The 19153-nt window shown below is 39.3% G+C and overlaps 2 protein-coding genes across 18 annotated transcripts in view; one reads left to right on the forward strand and one right to left on the reverse strand.

Moving 5' to 3' along the window:
- LOC118916210 (zinc finger protein 709-like) overlaps positions 1–19153 on the reverse strand; it is a 381657-nt gene that overhangs the window by 45790 nt on the left and 316714 nt on the right. For 9 of the 17 annotated variants that reach the window (XM_057489864.1, XM_057489856.1, XM_057489858.1 and 6 more), the window contains 4 exons: positions 7679–7805; positions 7443–7503; positions 5462–7041; positions 3705–4669 (listed from right to left, as the gene is read on the reverse strand). The exons of 1 other annotated variant lie outside the window; for it this stretch is intronic. In XM_057489864.1, coding sequence (XP_057345847.1) covers positions 4572–4669; positions 5462–7041; positions 7443–7503; positions 7679–7799 — 1860 coding nt within the window. In that variant the 5' untranslated portion in view covers positions 7800–7805 and the 3' untranslated portion in view covers positions 3705–4571. Of the gene's footprint in view, positions 1–3704; positions 4670–5461; positions 7042–7442; positions 7504–7678; positions 7806–13654; positions 13777–19153 lie in introns of those variants that run through there. 7 more of the 17 variants (XM_057489861.1, XM_057489859.1, XM_057489860.1 and 4 more) reach the window with 5 other exon arrangements.
- LOC118916169 (eukaryotic translation initiation factor 1-like) lies at positions 10031–10802 on the forward strand. The gene is made up of 2 exons (XM_036892814.2): positions 10031–10039; positions 10317–10802. The coding sequence occupies exons 1-2, from the start codon at positions 10031–10033 to the stop codon at positions 10800–10802; spliced, it is 495 nt and encodes a 164-aa protein (XP_036748709.2).

Raw genomic sequence — 19153 nt, forward strand, 5'->3', positions numbered from 1 at the left:
TGTGGTATAAGAAACTGAATGCATTCTCCTGAAGAAGGGAAATAAAGGCGTTCCCTTCCAGTACTGCTATGCAAAATTGTCCTGGAATAACTAACAAGTGCAAGGCCAGAAATAAAGTTAAAGAAACAAAGATTATGGAGAAAGAAGCACACCTGTATTTATGTATAATATGGTCTTGTTTGTAGAAATTCTTAAAAAATATAAGGGAAAAAAACTACTAGAACTAATAGCAAGATCAGAAGATACAAGATCAATATATAAGAACTAGCTATATTGTTATATACTAGCAATGAAAAACTTGAAACTGAAATTAAGAAAACTATTCACCCCAGCATCAAAAGAAAAACACCATTTTGGAATTAAAGTTCTGTGGACCCTCTCGTAGCATCATGAAAAAAATAAAAAATTTTAAATCTAATTATTTAAAGGCTCTGGAAAGCCCTTAGGACATATAGCAAATGAAGAGCCATTCAATAATATCTACTCAGTAAGAACAGTTGAGTCTCTGGCATTTGAACCACAACTCGCTTTGGCCCTCCAGATGAGTGTGATAGAAACGCCACTCAGGAAGGGGCAGCCAAGAACACAAGAATTCCTCTACCCCATGGCTCTGTCAAGGCTGTTTTCTAGAAAAAGCAGTCACTAGCATTTCTTATCCCCTCCCAGCTACATTATTACAGAAGCTCACTCCAGGTGATCAAAGCGAGGAATTCAGGGACTCATTTTTTCCAGTGGCTTGTCATCAACAGGGTGGAGACCCCACCTCAGGCATGGCACACCAGGAATACCAGAGCCCCAGGTGCCCTTGCCCAAGCTCACTGACAGGGTGTTAAGTTCTACACCATGAGAGTCAAGCCAACAAGACCAGAGGCTTCCACCCACACCTAGTGTCCTTTCAAAGCAGGGGTTACTAAGAAGCAGGCCAATGTCTCCACCCACAGCCAAAGAGCTGTGGCTCAAATATTTTGCTTAGAGCCAAAAGCAGTCCCTAAGAACAGACCGCTCCAAAACTTTCTACAAAGGAGCTGACTTTATTTGAAACAAATGTGCGGAAATTCAAGACTAAGGGTACTCTCAGAAACAATGGAGGTTTTGTTAAGCTATGAAAAGGCTAGCAGCTGCATGAGAGCAAACAAAACAAGTAGGCCAGCTGGTTTACCAACCAGGAAGAGATAAGGAAAGCCATGGTGGGATCAGAACAAACTTCAAACCCTGTGCTCAAAAACTGGGTCTACAAAGGAGCAGGAATTAAACTGGGTCAGACTCTGGAGCAATTTATGTCCTAGAGCACTGTCAAAAACAGTGCAGGGCTTTCTTGTCCCCTCCTGGTGTGAGCCAGGAGCTCTTTCCTCTCACCTTATTACTAAATAAAAGCCTGTTCCTTGCTCTCCTAAAAAAAAAACACAAAAACCAACAGTGCAATACAGTGGAGTATTATTCAGCCATAAGAAGAAAAAAAATCCCACCATTTGCAACAACATGGATGGAGCTGGAGGGTATTATGCTCAGTAAAATTAGCCAGGTGGAAAAAGACAAGTATCATATGATTTCACTCATGTGGAGCATAAGAACAAAGCAAAAACTGAAGGAACAAAACAGCAGCAGACTCAGAAAATCCAAGAATGGACTAACAGTTGCCAAAGGGAAAGGGACTGGTGGAGGGGGGGGGGGGGAAGAGGGGGAGAAGGGGAAAAAGGGGCATTATGAATAGCACATATAATGTAGCGGGGGGGCACAGAGAAGACAAGTAGTGACTCTATAGCATCTCACTACGCTGATGGACAGTGGCTGTAACGGGGTATGTGGTGGGGACTTGACAGTGGGGGGAATCTAATAACCATAATGTTGCTCATGTAATTGTACATTAATGATACCAAAAAAAAAAAAAAAAAAAAGAACATTGACACTACCTCACACCATAGAAAAAAATAGTTTGATACAGATTATAGACTAAATATGAGAGCTGAAACTGTTAGGAACCTAGAAGAAAACCTAGGAGAAAATCTTTGTGATGGTGGGCAATGATTTCTTAAACAAGAGAACAAAGGCATAAGTGATGAAAAAAAAAGATGTCTTAATCAAAAAAAACAAAACAAAACAACAGTGCAATCAGTCTGCAGTAACAGTATGACCAGCTGATGAGAGCATTGTTAAAAACAGCCATCTAGTGTGACTGGAAGCACACCCACGGCTGTGCCCTGGGAGATCAGAGGTTCACATGTGGGTAAAACAGACATCACTGTCAGTCACCGAACGAACCAGCAGCTCTGGAAAGTAGATGATCTAGAGTGTCAAATTTTCAACTGAAACTTTATGACACATGCAAAGACACAGAAAGGAGTGACCTAAAAACAAAAAAAAGCAAACAGAAACTGCCTGTGAGAGCATCTAGATAATGGATTTGACAAAGATTTCAAAGCAGCCATTATCAAAATGCTCAAAGAACTAAGGGAAACCATGTTTAAAGAAGCATGATGGTAATGTCATGCCAAGAATATCAACAAAGAGAAGATACAGATGGGTAGAGATTATGCAATCGGAAAACAGGCAAAGCAATGAAGGAAAATGAAAGGAGCCTTTGGAAAATGTGGAACACTAAGTACATTAACAAATGTATAATCAGAGTACCAGCAGGAACAGACAAAAGAACAGACAAAAACCTATTATTTCTTCAAATAAATTCTCTGCTCCTTTCTTTCCCTATTCTCCTTCTGGGACTCGCAAAATGTGCATATTGTTTGGCTTAATGGTTGCCCCCTAAATTCCTTGATCTGTTCACTTTTCTTTATTTTTTCTGCTCTTCATACTTATTTCAAATGACCTGTTTTCAAGTCCACTGATTTTTTTTTTCCTGCCTGTTCAAGTCTACTATTGATCCCTCCAGTGAATTTCTCAATTCAGTTCTTGTATGTTTCAGCTCCAGAATTTGGTTATTTTAAAAATAATTTCCTTGATAATTCCTTGTTCATATGTTGTTTTCCTGGCTTACTTTAGTTCTGTTTTACTCTTCAGCTCTTTAAGACTACTGTGTAAGTCTTTGCCTATTAAGTCTGAAAGCCATTTCTTTAGGGAGCTCCTCAAGACTTTATTTTAAAGTCCACTTTTAAGCTTGTTTCTTTAGAGATGTTTTCTGGAGATTTAGAATTTATTTTATTACTTTAAGTGGACCATTTTGTTTCCTTAAGTTTCCCATTTTATTTGTGTGCTTTGTGATCTGTTGCTGAAAACTGGGCATTTGAAAAAAACAGGCATATCCCCTACTCTTTGCAGATGGCTCCATGCATGGGAAGACCTACACTATTGGCTGGAAGGCTTAAGGTTTCCTTAGGCTTCTTCAGGGTGTGGGTCTTCTCTGGGTCTGTGGATGTGCTTGTTTCCAATTTCCCTGTATACATGGCTGTTTTAAAATGTATAAAAGAGAATAAACGTCTATTACTCTTACAAGTCCAAATTCTTCTGAAAAGGAAGACCTTTGAACACACTAGTACACTGTCATTTATGGTTTGTGGCCATCCTCATTACTACAGTTCATCACATCCTTCTACTACAGACGTCATCCTGGTAGTCTCTGGCAAAAGGACACTGACCAAACCATGATATAAGTTTTTGGTAATGGTAAGAAGTTACTTTCGTGACAAACACTGTATTAACAGAATAAGAGATAAAAGTTTGTGGAAAAAAATATTTGAACTTGTATGCACAGGTGATTATTAACTCAGAATTTATATTGACTGATGTGACAAAATCATAAGTTGATCTGAAAATCCACAATTACAATGCGATATTTTAATATACCTCATCAGGAAATGCAAAACTTAACATTTGTTAGTATACAGTATCTGGAACAGCTAATAAAACATATCTAGCAACATCTACAAAAGCATTTGACAAAAATATGAACACTTTTTAATCACATACAAACATAACTGAAAGTGTACTGAGGAATTTTTAGCTTTGATGAATCATAAATACCCACAATCTGCTTGATATAAAGAAGGTGCTTATTCTCACATGGAAGCCTGGGTCACAGACGTCACAGCAAAGAAGAGGAACAAGCTACACCATGGTTCCTTTTGACTGCAGCATTGTAGCTGTGCTGGTGGGATCAGGAACACAGTCACTAGCACTATTAACAGAACAAGGTATTTACTACACAAATTACATCTTATATGAATACAACCTAGAGATGTGGGGTTCACCGCTTCAGAGAACATTGGCAGTCATATGTGTTGCCTGATGGACACATGATGGCCTGCAGGAAAATCCAAACTGTGTTGCATCTTTGCTGTGGGACTTGAGGAGGTATCTGTGGAAACTTACAACTCTTGAGAAAGTGGAAGTCAAGCAGTTGGTAGTGGTACTGATGATATTCTTGACTGGCAGGGCAAAGAATCAGGAAAATGGGCTGGAAGAAGGATATATGTGAAACTCCTGTGCATTTATCTCTGTACCATGCTTCCAAAAATTAAGGCCTTCTTTGCTTTTGCCTGCCAAACTCATGCAGGTGAGGCTCCTGGTGAGTTTGAAAATGGAACTATAAAGAGAATAGGCTCTAGAAAATGTTGGTCACATTACCCATACTGACGTAATGCATTCCAGGACAGCCATCTCCAATTTTTTTTTTTTTTTTTTGTCTGATTACAGGTCTCTTCTGTTAAAGTCTTATTATCTAAATCACAGTCAGAAGGAATGACAAAGAGTGAAGGGAAAAGATGTAAATAACAATTCAAATGAGATTATATTCTGTGATAAACATTTTGTAGTTACAAATTTATGAGAACTATTTATTAGCAAGGAAAGTGGAATAAAATTCTTCTGATAAAAGAAAAACTTTTTTCTTACAAGAAAGGAAGAATATATATAAATGGGTAAGGAATATCCAGTACCTGCCACATGAGGCCAATAGGAAAATCCCAACAAATACCAAATTGTCAATATTCTATGGCCCATTAACTTACAGGACAATTAAAAAGCTGTATAAAAATTACTCCTACTTGCATATTAGAAATAGACTTCAATCTACCCATAGATCTTAACAGACAATTTTGTAAGCTGATTTAAGGAAAAATGCTATCTACTAAGGTTAAATACAGCTGCCTAAAGAGTACTTACAGAATTGTTTCAACTCAATGTTCATTTGAAAAGTAGCAAGCAGAACCCATAGTCCAGAGACTGAGTTTCAGAACAAACCACCGACTAAGACAGTATGTTTTTAACTTTTTAATACATTTGTTTCATGAGAATTTTCTGGAATACTACACGTGAATTGGTTTGCATCAGATTTTCCTGTATTACTTACATTTATAGCACTTCTCTCTAGTGGTGTTTTCACATGACTATATTTGCTAAGACAGACAATTTCCCTGTATTTCTGAGTTATAATTTGTCTATCGAGGGTGCATTCTCATCACATGTTTATGTAAGGATGTGGGCCAATTGAAGGCTTTTCCACAATGCTTACATTCAAGAAGTTTCTCTCCAGTGTGAATTCTTTCATGGCTTCTAAATGAACTGGGTCGACTAAAGGCTTTCCCACAATCTTTACATATATAGGGCTTCTCTCCAGTGTGCATTCTCATGTGTCCTCGAAAGGTTGTGCGATAAATGAAGGCTTTCCCACACTCCTTACATTCATAGGGTTTCTCCCCAGTATGAGTTCTTTCATGTACTTGAACATAACTGGAACAACTGAAGGCTTTACCACATATTTTACATTCATAGGGTTTCTCCCCTGTGTGAGTTCTTTCATGTATTCGAAATGCACTGGGACAATTAAATGCTTTCCCACATTCCTTACATTTATAAGGTCCATCTCCAGTGTGTGTCATCATGTGTCTTCGGAAACTGGTGAGAGAAACGAATGCTTTCCCACATTCCTCACATTTGTAGGGTTTCTCTCCAGTGTGAGTTCTTCCATGTATTTGCAAACCTAGGGGAGAACTGAAGGTTTTCCCACACTGTTTACATTCATAGGGTTTCTCAGCAGTGTGAGTCCTTTCATGTCTTCGAAAAGAAGTGGGACAACTGAGGGCTTTACCACACTGCTTGCATATATAGGGTTTCTCTCCAGTGTGAGTTCGCACATGGACTTGAAAAGTGGTGAGCCAATGGAAGGCTTTTCCACATTCCTTACATTGGTAGGGTTTTTCTCCAGTGTGAGTTCTTTCATGTGTTCGAAAGGAACTGGAACAACTAAAGGCTCTACCACATTGCTTACATTCATAGGGTTTTTCTCCAGTGTGAGATCTTTCATGTATTCGATATGAACTGGGACAATTGAATGCCTTCCCACATTCCTTACATTTGTAAGGTCCAACTCCAGTGTGCGTTATCATATGTCTTTGAAAGCTTCCGAGAGAAATGAAGGCTTTCCCACATTCTTTACAGTCATAGGGTTTCTCTCCAGTATGAGTTCTTTCATGTTTTCGAAGAGAACTGGGGCAACTGAAGGCTTTACTGCACTTTTTACACTCATACGGTTTTTCTCCAGTGTGAGTTCTTTCATGACTTCGAAAGGAACTGGGACAACTGAGGGCTTTACCACATAGCTTACACTCATAGGGCTTCTCTCCTGTGTGAGTTCTTTCATGTGTTTGAAAAGTTTGATGATATCTAAAGGCTTTTCCACATTGTTTACACTGATAGGGTTTCTCTCCAGTGTGAGTCCTTTCATGTTTTCTAACAGATTGGCGATACCTAAAAGATTTCCCACATTCCTTACATTTGTAGGATTTCTCTATACTGTGATTTCTTTCATGTTTTTGAAAAGGCTGGAGATAACTGAAGGCTTTTCCACATTCCTTACAATTATAAGGCTTCGTTCCATATTCCTGATACTTGTATGGTTTGGGCAGAGTGTGAGATCTTTTGTGCCTATTAAGGGACGAATGCCGCATGAAGGCTTTTCCACACATATTGCACTCCCATGGTTTTACTACTTCAGAAGTTTTCTTGTTTAAATTATGATTTGGAATCTGGCTGAAGTTTTCTCCATGTTGACTACTTTCTTTATTTTCACAGAGTCTCTCTACTATACGACTTCTATAAAAAATAAAATCAGGAGTACATTTTTGATTTATTGGCTTTATATTTCTTAGTAAAAACTAAAATTACATTTTCACCATTAACAGGCAAAGTATAGGTTTTTTGCCCTGAGTTGTTTGAAAATGAAGATACTGAATGTTATGCAAGAGGGGCACAACCATAAGCTATTATCAAGGCATTGATATTTATATATGAATTTCTGAATACTATTTCTAAGTGAACTATTTGGCAAATGCTGAACATGTCACATTTAAGAAAACATTTTTGTTGAAGATTTTCTGGAAAAAATACATTTGAAGCTGAAGCTGGGATGCCTTTTGTCTTCTTGATTTAAAAATGTTTATGACATAGAAAGCTACCCTTATAAGACACTTCTTTCTGCTGTGAGTGCAACTCACCTTAGATTTCTTCCCTGCTCTTTGTACTGATCTTCAATGTTACAGTCTTCCCATTTTTTCCCTAAAATGTAGACCCAGAAAAATCACTAAATTATAGAATTATTACGTTAAAGGTCCATGATGAGCTCTGACCATGCCTGAATTTTTTCCCAAAGAAATTCCTTTCCCCATTTCAAATTATAAAACATATCAGGCAAGAAACACAATCTAATTAAGTGAAGTAATAGCATCCTTACCTACTGAGGCCAGGTTCCTCAATGTTTCCCGCATCACATCTCTGTAAAGTTTCTTCTGAGAAGAATCCAGCAGTGCCCACTCCTCCAGGCTGAAGTTTATAGCTACATCTTCAAAACTCATTGAATCCTAAAACATCCACATATGCATACAAGAAGATGGGTGAAACAGATACTAGGAATCTATAGTCAATTCATAGTAAGTTCATGTATGGCTCTGTGATTGCAAAATATTCTATGACTTGGTCATCAGAATTCTTTCTATACATAATCACTTCCTCATATTTTTAACAGCATCATGAACACATAAAATTACTCCTACATTTTTACTATGTTCACTTCAAGTCTTACTGTTCTCTGTAGGGTCCAAAAAAATGAGAGAAATGCTATACAAATGAAAGATATACTTCCATTTTAAGACTTTCCATTACCTATGAAAGAAACATTTTCATTCCCAAACAGGAGAGGCCAGGAGGCCTGTGGAAATCTGACTTGTGACTAGGAAGCTGGCCATATTGTCCTGAAGTACCCCAAATCCTCAGAAATAGTTAGATGCAGGTGGAATGAAAATGTTCTGGTGGAGAAGTATTAATTTTGACTTGTCTTTAAAAATACTTGTCAGATACTTGGTTATTCCTTCCTATCTGTCCCATTTAATGGGACATTAGAGCTCAGAAGAAAGACAACTTAGACCTCCACAAAATCCTTATGATTATGAGCCTCAGAGCTGCTTCTCACCAGTTTTTAGCACATATACACACATTTACTGAGATAAGATTCTAGAAGAGCTCTTTCTGGCAGAACCATACAGTGAACCCTTGGCCTTGCTGAGCTTGAAGAACCAAACAATGTAACAATTTGCAAGGGAGTTCTTTGAAAGCCACGACAGAAGTGAATGTGTATAACACACATGAAGTGTTCAGTAGTGAATTACTCTAAAACAGCACAAAAAACTTCCTTTCTTCAATTTCAGGAGGCAGTGGAGAATCACTTCTAGAGGCTGTTCTCTCACTTCCCTCATTTCTGTGCCCTCACATGGGTCACAGGAACATGACAGCCCAACCTCTGGGCATTGAAATCTCTTAGCCATATAATCCCCTTATACGTTGGTGTCTGAAAAAGATTATTAATGTGCTATGAGCAAGAGACAGAGAAAGGGCTCCCACATCATAATTCTGGTGGTAGAATTTACACATTTGGTTAAGGAACAGAGTAGGAAATCACTTCTTGGTGGGCCCAAGGAGTAAAATGAGCTCTACTTACTCTTTCTAAAGTGGATCTGTAGTGTCTGCTCGTAACAATGTCCTATCATCTACCGTGAAGAAGAACGTTAGCATTACCAGACCTAGCTTGCTCACAATGTTTGTCCCCCGTTGGTATCTAGGAACCAGGATTTGTGAGGGTGGGGGCCCTCTAACCTAACTGATAAGAGTGACTTTATGTAAAAAAGTTACATATCCTGAACTCTTGTTTTTTTTCTGAGAGTCTGAGCACGTGCTCTGTACCCCCAAATCACTCTGGGCACTGTGTCTCCAATGAGCTTCCTGAGAAGATAAAAATTTACATGTGTTGACACAACTTTGTACTTAGGGAATTGAGTCCACCTCATGTAATTTACACTAGGAAAGAACATCTGGAAGCTGGCAAGACAAATTCAGATATGAAACAGGACTAATGAATGATATTTAATGATCCTAATGGAAAAAATTTAAAAGTTTAACCGAATATCACCAAAGGAGAATGAAGTTAAGTGAAAACTGGCACATGTTCTTGTTCAGTGTTCATGTTTCCTCTCCCAAAATGTATCTTTGTCCTCTCCCAGGGTTTATCTTTATGAAATTCTATTAAGTCACAAAGTAGACTTTTTAGGGGTTAAGAAAAACCTTATAGTAGGAAAGAATGTCAAAAAATGGTCAAAGTCTTCCAAAGAAGAAAGTGGAGGGTTGCCTCTGTATGTCAAGGATTTTCAAACTATAGTATTTCAGAAAATATAGTATTAATGGAAAAAAAAATAGACCAAGGCAAAAATGTCTTCCATGGACCAACATTTAATACAGAAAGTTAGTCACAGGTAGACCAGGCATTATAGAGCAGTGGTGGGTATCATGAACACTAATACATGGGCAGGGACAAACTGTTATCTGGGAAATGCTTTGTATCCCCTCTATTCCATCCATAACGGCCAATTCATTGTTAAAGATAAAACTAAGACACTTTTAGGAGTCACAGGTAAATGCTTCATGAACCAAAAAATAAGGAGAGTTTTCTCATATAAGAAAAACAATAAGCCCTAAATCAAGGCATGGAGGGTAACTAAATAATCAAGACCGAGGACACATACGGTGCATAAGGGAGATGAGTTGGGTGGGAACATCAGAAGAATCTACCTTCTACTCAAGACCCATTTACAAAGCTTGATTACAAAGATGTTTGCATTATTATTATTATTATTAAATTTCCAGCAAAACCTGTTGTACATTGTTTCCTGAATGTATTTACTTGATAAACATTTAAATAGTTAAGTGTAGAGGAGGTAATTTTACTGTTTGTCCCACGATGTGGCAATCTTTTGAGTTTTAATTCACAGACTTTGGCTGCAAAAACTGCTAAGAAGTTTCTATTTTAAAAGAATTGTCCACAGGCCCCAGTGGTTGAGCCACTGTCGAGGACTCAGCCTTTCTCTTTAGCCCCCTCACTTCCCGATGCTCCTCCCTTCTCCTGCCACAGCCTTTCTAAGACTGTTTCCACTGAGGAAAACGAACTGCACTGGGTGTCTGCTATCCAGAAGCTCCACTCTTTCCACCTCTTTGCTGATGGGAGTAAAGGTGATGATCTGCTTCTTGCTGGCACTAAGCATTATATCTACGTAGGAATTCAAAAGAGAAATGTCAGGGAGACTCTTACTACTGTCCAGAGGATCGCTGATGGTTACAATAAAAAGAAACTAGTGAAGGCATTTAAAAAACTTGCCTGCAATGGTACTGTAATTGAGCAGCCAGAATATGGAGAAGTAATTCAGCTACCGGGTGACCAGTGCAAGAACATATGCCAGTTCCTGGTGGACACTGGACTGGCTAAGGACCACCAGCTCGAGGTTCATGGGTTTTCAGTGCTTTGGGCTCCCTGAAGCTTAAGTGAGGGTGTCCTTGCAATGGAAATATCCCTTGTCACAAGTTTAAAAACATTACAGCTGGAATAATGTAACCATTGGGGGTCTGCTTTTAACTTGGACTAATGTAACTCCTTCATACAATAAACTGAAAAGAGCTAAAACAAAACAAAACAAAACTGGCTGCATAATCTTACCATATTTACTTTTTAAAAATGGGTGACATGTCCTCATGTGGAAAGATGTGGAAGATTATCAATAGAATAATTAAGCAATTATAATAACACACCACGCTACCTTTCTGTAACTCCTATAGTCACCTGCAGAGGGGGACCCCACCTGAAATATGGTTCAGAAAGTCTAAACTGGTGACACTACATCCATGCCCACAGGGCATCGAAGGGTCTGACTTCCATAAGAGAAGTGCTGGGGAAGGCAAGGCAGCCTCTTAAGCCCTGGAAATGCTTGGCAGAGTCAAGGAAAGGAGCCTGCCTAGGTTTTTACTGAGGTTGGGGGTGGGCTCGGGTGAGAGTCTCTGCTCACAGGCGGGAGCCTCCGCGGAAGGAATCTCTTCCAGAGTCAAAGGAGTGAGCAACAAGGCCTTATCACCACCAGGCACGAGGGGGAATGAGAAGGGATGAAAGTTTAAATGAGCATCTTGTTTTGTTACAGGAGTAGGCTCCTAACCCCACCCAAGGGCAGGGGCTGTTTGCCAAGACAAACATCAAACATCAAAAAACAGAGCTTGTCTGGCAGGTAGGGACCTTAGGTGTTGGCACAAAGAAAAATTCCTGTCCTCACAAGGTAAAAACCTGACTCAAAATCAAGAACCCTTCTTAGATCCATCACAGAACTGAGGTCACAGGGAAACTGCTGTCCCCAAAATCAGACAAAAAGTAGCCATTTAAAAATATGCGCTGAATATTCTGTTCTTAACAAGGCCTGTCCTCAAAATTATCAATTTTACAAGAGCACAGGTGACTTGGATTTTCCTGGAGCCTAAGTGACCTGAGGGGGTAGAAATCCCCAACTTGCGTCTCATCTAGCCTCCCAGCTCACCAAAGGCAGGGGAGGGGTGGGGAGCACTTGTGACATTGGTAGTTTTTTTTTCCCCTCATGACATCAAATACGTGGCTCTCCTCTAACACCGCTGCCTCAACTCCATGTCACCAATTATGTGTCTAATAGTTCAGTTCAATACAGTATTACCTGGGCTTAGAATCAGAGTCACAGATTAAGCACTCACTCCAGCAAGACTGCCCCCACTTCAGATGCCAGCTATAAATGGGGTGCCTTGGCTACCAACATTTCCACCCAGCCATCTACAAATCCATGTATTCCCTTGACACCTCCCTGTTTTGGCAATTTGCTAGAACAATTCTGAGAACTCAGGAAAGCATTTGACTATTAATATATTTCACATACATATTTGGTCTCCTCCCATAGTTTCTAGCTTGCAAGCTCCCCAAATCCTTGGAATTTCCTAAGTGTTGGGAGTGATAAAAGTGTCATTAGTTGTGTTACTGAGGTGACTTCTGGAAGGCACCTGAGGGTGGGGGCTTGCAGTCCACCCACTGACCTTAAGGGGAGGGGAGAGGGGCTGGAGGCTGAGTCAGTCACCAACGGCCAAGGCTTTAATCAGTCATGCCTGAGTAATGAAGTCTATTAAAAAAACCAAAAGGGCAGGGTTCAGAGAGCTTCCGGGTCAGTGCACAGGGAGAGGTGGGAATTGGCCTGCCTGGAAAGGACATACCTTGTTGTATTACATTTATTCCATCAGCCTGTTCCTGAATTATATCCTTTCATAATAAACAGATAATCTAGACCTTAAAAGTACATTATGGAAAGATGATGATGTGAGATGTGAGACAGAGGCCTCCTTTGAAAACCACATATAATACAAAAATATAGTTAATACAACTAACTGTGAAAGAGCAACAGGAAGGCAGGCTGCACCAGACTGCATACACCCAGAGGAAAGAACAGACCTCAGGAACAGGGCAACATACCAAAGCCATGATCTGACAGGACCCAAGCCCTTCCCCGACCCCAGCTCACCAGCAGGAGGAAGAGAAACAGAGCGGGGAGGGAGTGGAGGCCTAGGACTGCAGAACACCCAGCCCTGGAGATCTGATCTGGGGGCACAAACCTCCATTGTGTGGTGCTCTGGAGATTAGTGGGGTTGGAAAGCTAAGACAAGCAGAATACTTGGAGAAACTGAGATTCCAGCCCCTTGTGGAAAACAAGAGATCCATATCTGGGTGCTCTGGGACAAAAGAAAGGCAGGCAGTCTGAGAGACTTCCTAACAGTGAGAGGGCTGCTAAAGGGGCAAATACAGCACAGAGCTGGCTGCTCAGGAGAGAGGACAGGTGGACAAAATTGTCCAGGCACACTGTGCCCAGCATGTTGGGAACTTTCAGGAGCTTCAGGTGCTCCATCCCCCTGGGTGACTGCGCAGCTCCAAGGACCCCACTGTGATATGCAGCCTGCTGCACCTTCCTCCTGGCCGGCCAGCACTGGCTCACAAACCCGCAGCCACTGCTCTGGCATTAGGTCAGCCAGAGGGAAGCCCTGCATAAGCTACAAATGCAAAGCATAGAGGCATACACCTGTGTGCTCAGCCCACTGGTTCTGGCAGTGGAGACAGGCAGAGCAGCAAGGAAGCAGGAAACAGCTCTTTCCTACCCCCAGGCACAAGCGCCACTCCTCTGCGACCCTGGACATTGCTGAGGGGCTGAGCAGCTCCAGAGAGTAGAGATTCTGGGCACTACAGGGCACCACATACAAATATGAAACATCAAAGGAACCTGGTTCAAACCAAAATCCCACAAAAAACACCAGAAAAATGGACAAGTGAAACTGAACTCACCAATCTTCCTGAAAGAGATTTCAAAATAAAATTCATAAACATGCTCCTGGAGGTTCAGAAAAATATTCAAGAACTCAGGGACGAATTCAGGACTGAGATTCAATCATTAAGGAATTCAGTATCTGAAATGAAACATACAATGGAGGGATTTAAAAGCAGATTCGATGTAGTAGAGGAGACAGTAAATGGAACAGAAATTAGAGAAGAAGCTGAGGCACAGAGAGAAAAAATGATCTCTAAGAATTAAAGAATATTAAGAGAACTGTGTGACCAATCCAAGTGGAACAATATTCACATTATAGGAGTACCAGAAGAAAAAGAGAGACAAAGGTATAGAAAGTGTCTTTGAGGAGGTAATTGGTGAAAACGTCCCCAATCTGGGGAAGGAGATAGTCTCTCAGGCCATGGAGGTGCACAGATCTCCCAACACAAGGGACCAAAGGAAGACAACACCAAGACATATAATCATTAAAATGCCAAAGATCAAGGATAAAGACAGACTATTAAAAGCAGCCAGAGAGAGAAAAAAGATCGCATACAAAGGAAAACCCATCAGGCTATCATCAGACTTCCCAGCAGAAACCTTACAGAACAGAAGGGAGTGGCATGATGTATTTAATGCAATGAAGCAGAAGGACCTGAACCAAGAATATTCTATCTGGCAAGATTATCATGTAAATTTGAAGGAGGGATTAAACAATTTCCAGATAAGCTAAAGCTGAGAGAATTTACCTCACACAAACTGTCTCTACACTGTATTTTGGAGGGACTGCTCTAGATGGAAGTGTTCCTAAGGCTAAATAACTGTCACCAGAGGAAATAAAATCATTGTAAAGAAAGTAGAATTAATTACTAAGCAGATGCAAAATCAAATCAATTTGCCCCAAAGTCAGTCAAGGGATAGACAAAGAGTACAGAATATGATACCTAATATATAAAGAATGGAGGAGGAAAAAAATCAAGAACCTTTACATTGTGTTTGTGATAGCATACTAAGTGAGTTAAATTCGACTATTAGATAGTAAGGACGTTACCCTTGAACCTTTGGTAACCAGGAATCTAAAAGCCTGCAATAGCAATAAGTACATACCTACCGATAATCACCCTAAATGTAATGGTCTCGATGTACCAATCAAAAGACATAGAGTCACTTGAATAAAAAAACAAGACCCATCTATATGTTGCCTACAAGAGACTCACTTCAAACCCAAAGATATACACAGACTAAAAGTGAAGGGATGGAAAAAGATATTTCATGCAACTAATAGGGAGAAAAAAGCAGGAGTTGCAGTACTTGTATCAGACAAAATAGACTTCAAAACAAAGAAAGTCACAAAAGACAAAGAAGGACAGTACATAATGATAAAGGGGTCAATCCAACAAGAGGATATAACCATTATAAATATCTATGCACTCAACACAGGAGCACTTACATATGTGAGACAAATACTAACAGAATTAAAAAGGGAAATAGAATGCAATGCATTCATTTTAGGAGACTTCAACACTCCACTCACTCCAAAGGACAGATCAACCAGACAGAAAATAAAGAGACAGAGGCATTGAACAACACATTAGCACAGATGGACTTAATGGACATCTACAGAACTCTCCACCCAAAAGCAGCAGGATACACATTCTTCTCAAGTGCACATGGAACATTTTAAAGAATAGATCATATACTAGGCCACAAAAAGAGCCTCAGTAAATTCAAAAAGATTGAAATTCTACCAACCAGTTTCTCAGACCACAAGGGTATGAAACTAGAAGTAAATTATGGAAAGAAAATGGAAAAGCCTACAAACACATGGAGACTTAACAACATGCTCCTAAATAACCAATGGAGCAATGACCAAATAAAAACAGAGATCAAGCAATATATGGAGAAAAATGACAACAATAATTCTACACCACAAAAAATCTGTGGGACGCAGCGAAGGTAGTGCTAACAGGGAAGTATATTGCAACACAGGCCTACCTCAGGAAAGAAGAACAATCCCATATGAACAGTCAAAACTCACAATTAATAAAACTAGAAAAAGAACAAATGAGGCCCACAGTCAGTAAAATGAGGGACATAATAAAGATCAGAGCATAAATAAATAAAATCGAGAAGAATAAAATAATAGAAAGAATCAGTGAAAGCAGGAGCTGGTTCTTTGAGAAAATAAACAAAAAAGATAACCCCCTAGCCAGACTTATCAAGAAAAAAAGAGAATCTACACACATAAACAGAATAAAGAATCAGAAATGAGAATGGAAAAATCACCATGGACACAACAGAAATACAAAGAATTATTAGAGAATACTATGAAAAATTATATGCTAACAAACTAGAGAACCTAGAAGAAATGGACAACTTTCTAGAAAAATGCAACCTTCCAAGGCTGACCCAGAAAGAAACAGAAAATCTGAACAGACCAATTACCAGCACGAAATTGAACTGGTAATCAAAAACTACCTAAGAACAAAACTCTGGACCACATGGCTTCACCACTGAATTTTATCAAACATTTAGTGAAGACCTAATACCCATTCTCCTTGAAGTTTTCCAAAAAGTAGAATAGAAGGAAATACTTCCAAAGTCATTCTATGAGGCCAGCATCACTCTAATACCAAAACCAGGCAAAGATACCACAAAAAAAGAAAATTACAGACCAATATCCCTGATGAACATAGATCCAAAAATACTCAACAAAATATTAGCAAACCGAATTCAAAAATACATCAAAAGATCATCCATCATGATCAAGTAGGATTTATTCCAGGGATGCAAGGATGGTACAACATTCAAACATCCATCATCACCATCCACCACATCAACAAAAAGGACAAAAATCACATGATCATCTCCATAAATGCTGAAAAAGCATTTGATGAAATTCAACATCGATTCATGATAAAAACTTTCAACAAAATGCGTATACAGGGCAAGTACCTCAACATAATAAAGGCCGTATATGACAAGCCCACAGCCAACATCATACTTAACAGTGAGAAGCTGAAAGCTTTTCCTTTAAGATCGGGAACAAGACAAGGACGCCCTCTCTCCCCACTTTTATTCAACATAGTTCTGGAGGTCCTAGGAATGGCAATCAGACACCACCAAGAAATAAAAGGCATCCAGATTGGTAAGGAAGAAGTTAAACTGTCACTGTTTGTAGATGACATGATATTGTACATAAAAAAAACTAAAGAATCCACTCCAAAACTACAAGATCTAATATCTGAATTCAGCAAAGTTGCAGGATACAAAATTAATACACAGAAATCTGTTGCATTCCTATCCTATACACTAACAATGAACTAGCAGAAAGAGAAATCAGGAAAACAATTCCATTCACAGTTGCATCAAAAAGAATAAAATACCTAGGAATAAACCTAATGAAGGAAGTGAAAGATCTATACTCTGAAAACTACAAGACACTCATGAGAGAAATTAAAGATACCAATAAATGGAAATACAGCCTGTGCTCATGGATAGGAGAATTAATATTGTCAAAATGGCCATCCTGCCCAAAGCAATCTACAGGTTCAATGCAATCCCTATCAAAATACCAACAGCATTCTTCAATGGACTAGAGAAAACAGTTCTAAAATTCATATGGAACCACAAAAGACCCTGAATAGCCAAAGCAATACTGAGAAGGAGAATAAAGCTGGGGGGATTACTCTCCCAAACTTCAAGCTCCACCTCAAAGCTACAGTATTCAAAACAATTTGGTACTGGCACAAGAACAGACCCATACACCAATGGAACAGACTAGAGAGCCCAGATATAAACCCAAGCATATATGGCCAATTAATATACAATAAAGGAGCCATGGGCATACAATGGAGAAATGACAGCCTCTTCAACAGCTGGTGTTGGCAAAACTGGACAGCTACATGTAGGAGAATGAAACTGGATTACTGTCTAACCCCATGCACAAAAGTAAACTTGAAATAGATCAAAGACCTGAATGTAAGTCATGAAAGCATAAAAGTCTTAGAAGAAAACATAGGCAAAAATCTCTTGACTATAAACATGAGCAACTTCTTGAAGAACGCATCTCCTCGGGCAAGAGAAACAAAAGCATAAATGAACAAATGGGACTACATCAAGCTAAAAAGCTTCTGTACAGCAAAGGACACCATCAGCAGAACAAAAAGGCATCCTACAATATGGGAGAATATATTTGTAAATGACATATCAACAAGGGATAAACATCCAAAATATATAAAGAACTCACACACCTAAACACCCAAAAAACAAATAACCTTATTAAAAAATGGGCGGAGGGTATAAACAGACAATTCTCCAAACAAGAAATTCAGATAACCAACAGACACATGAAAAGATGCTCCATATCATTAACTATCAGTGAAATGCAAATTAAAACCACAATGAGATATCATCTCACATCGGTTAGAATGGCCAACATTGCAAAGGCTAGAAACAACAAATGCTGGCAAGGATGCAGAGAAAGGGGAACCCTCCTACACTGATGGTGGGAATGTAAACTAGTTCAACCATCGTGGAAAGCAATATGGAGGTTCCTCAAAAAATTAAAAATAGAAATACCATTTGACCCGGGAATTCCACTCCTAGAATTTACACAATGAAAACAAGTTATCAGATGCAAAAAGACATAAGCACCCCTATGTTTACTGAAGCACTATTTACAATAGCCAAGATCTGGAAGCAACCTAAGTGTCTATCAGTAGATAAATGGATAAAGATGTGGTACATATACACAATGGAATACTATTCAGTCATAAGAAAGAAACAAATCCTACCATTTGCAACAACATGGATGGAGCTAGGGGGTGTTATGCTCAGTGAAATAAGTCAGGCAGAGAAAGACAAATACCAAATGATTTCCCTCATTTGTGGAGTAAAACAATGAAGCAAAACTGAAGGAACAAACCAACAGGAGACTCACAAACTCCAAGGAGGGATTATCGGTTACCAAAGGAGAGGGGTGGGGAAGGGCAGGTGGGGGGGGGAGGGAGAAGGGGATTGAGGGGTATTATGATTAGTACACATGATGTGGGGGTATCATGGGGAAGACAGTGTAGTACAGAGAAGGCAAACAGTGAATATGTGGCAACTTACTACACTGATGGACAGTGACTACAATGGGGTATGGGGGGGACTCGATAATATGGGTGAATGTAGTAACCACATTGTTTTTCATGTGAAACCTTCATAAGAGTGTATATCAATGGTAACTTAATAAACGATAGATAGATGATAGATAGATAGATAGATAGATAGATAGATAGATAGATAGATAGATAGATAGATAGATAGATGGATAATCTACAAGTTTTTCTCTGAGTTCTGTGATCCCCTCTAGCAAATCACAGTTGACTCATACAACACAGGTTTGAACTGCACAGGTCCACTTGTACAGAGATTTTTTTTAAAGACATATATAGGAAAATACTTTGGAGATTTGTGACAACTTGAGAAAACCTTTCTGTACCTTACTTTATTATAAGAATACAGAATAC

Source organism: Manis pentadactyla, chromosome 12 (genome assembly GCF_030020395.1).
Source record: "Manis pentadactyla isolate mManPen7 chromosome 12, mManPen7.hap1, whole genome shotgun sequence".
NCBI classification, from domain to species: domain Eukaryota; kingdom Metazoa; phylum Chordata; class Mammalia; order Pholidota; family Manidae; genus Manis; species Manis pentadactyla.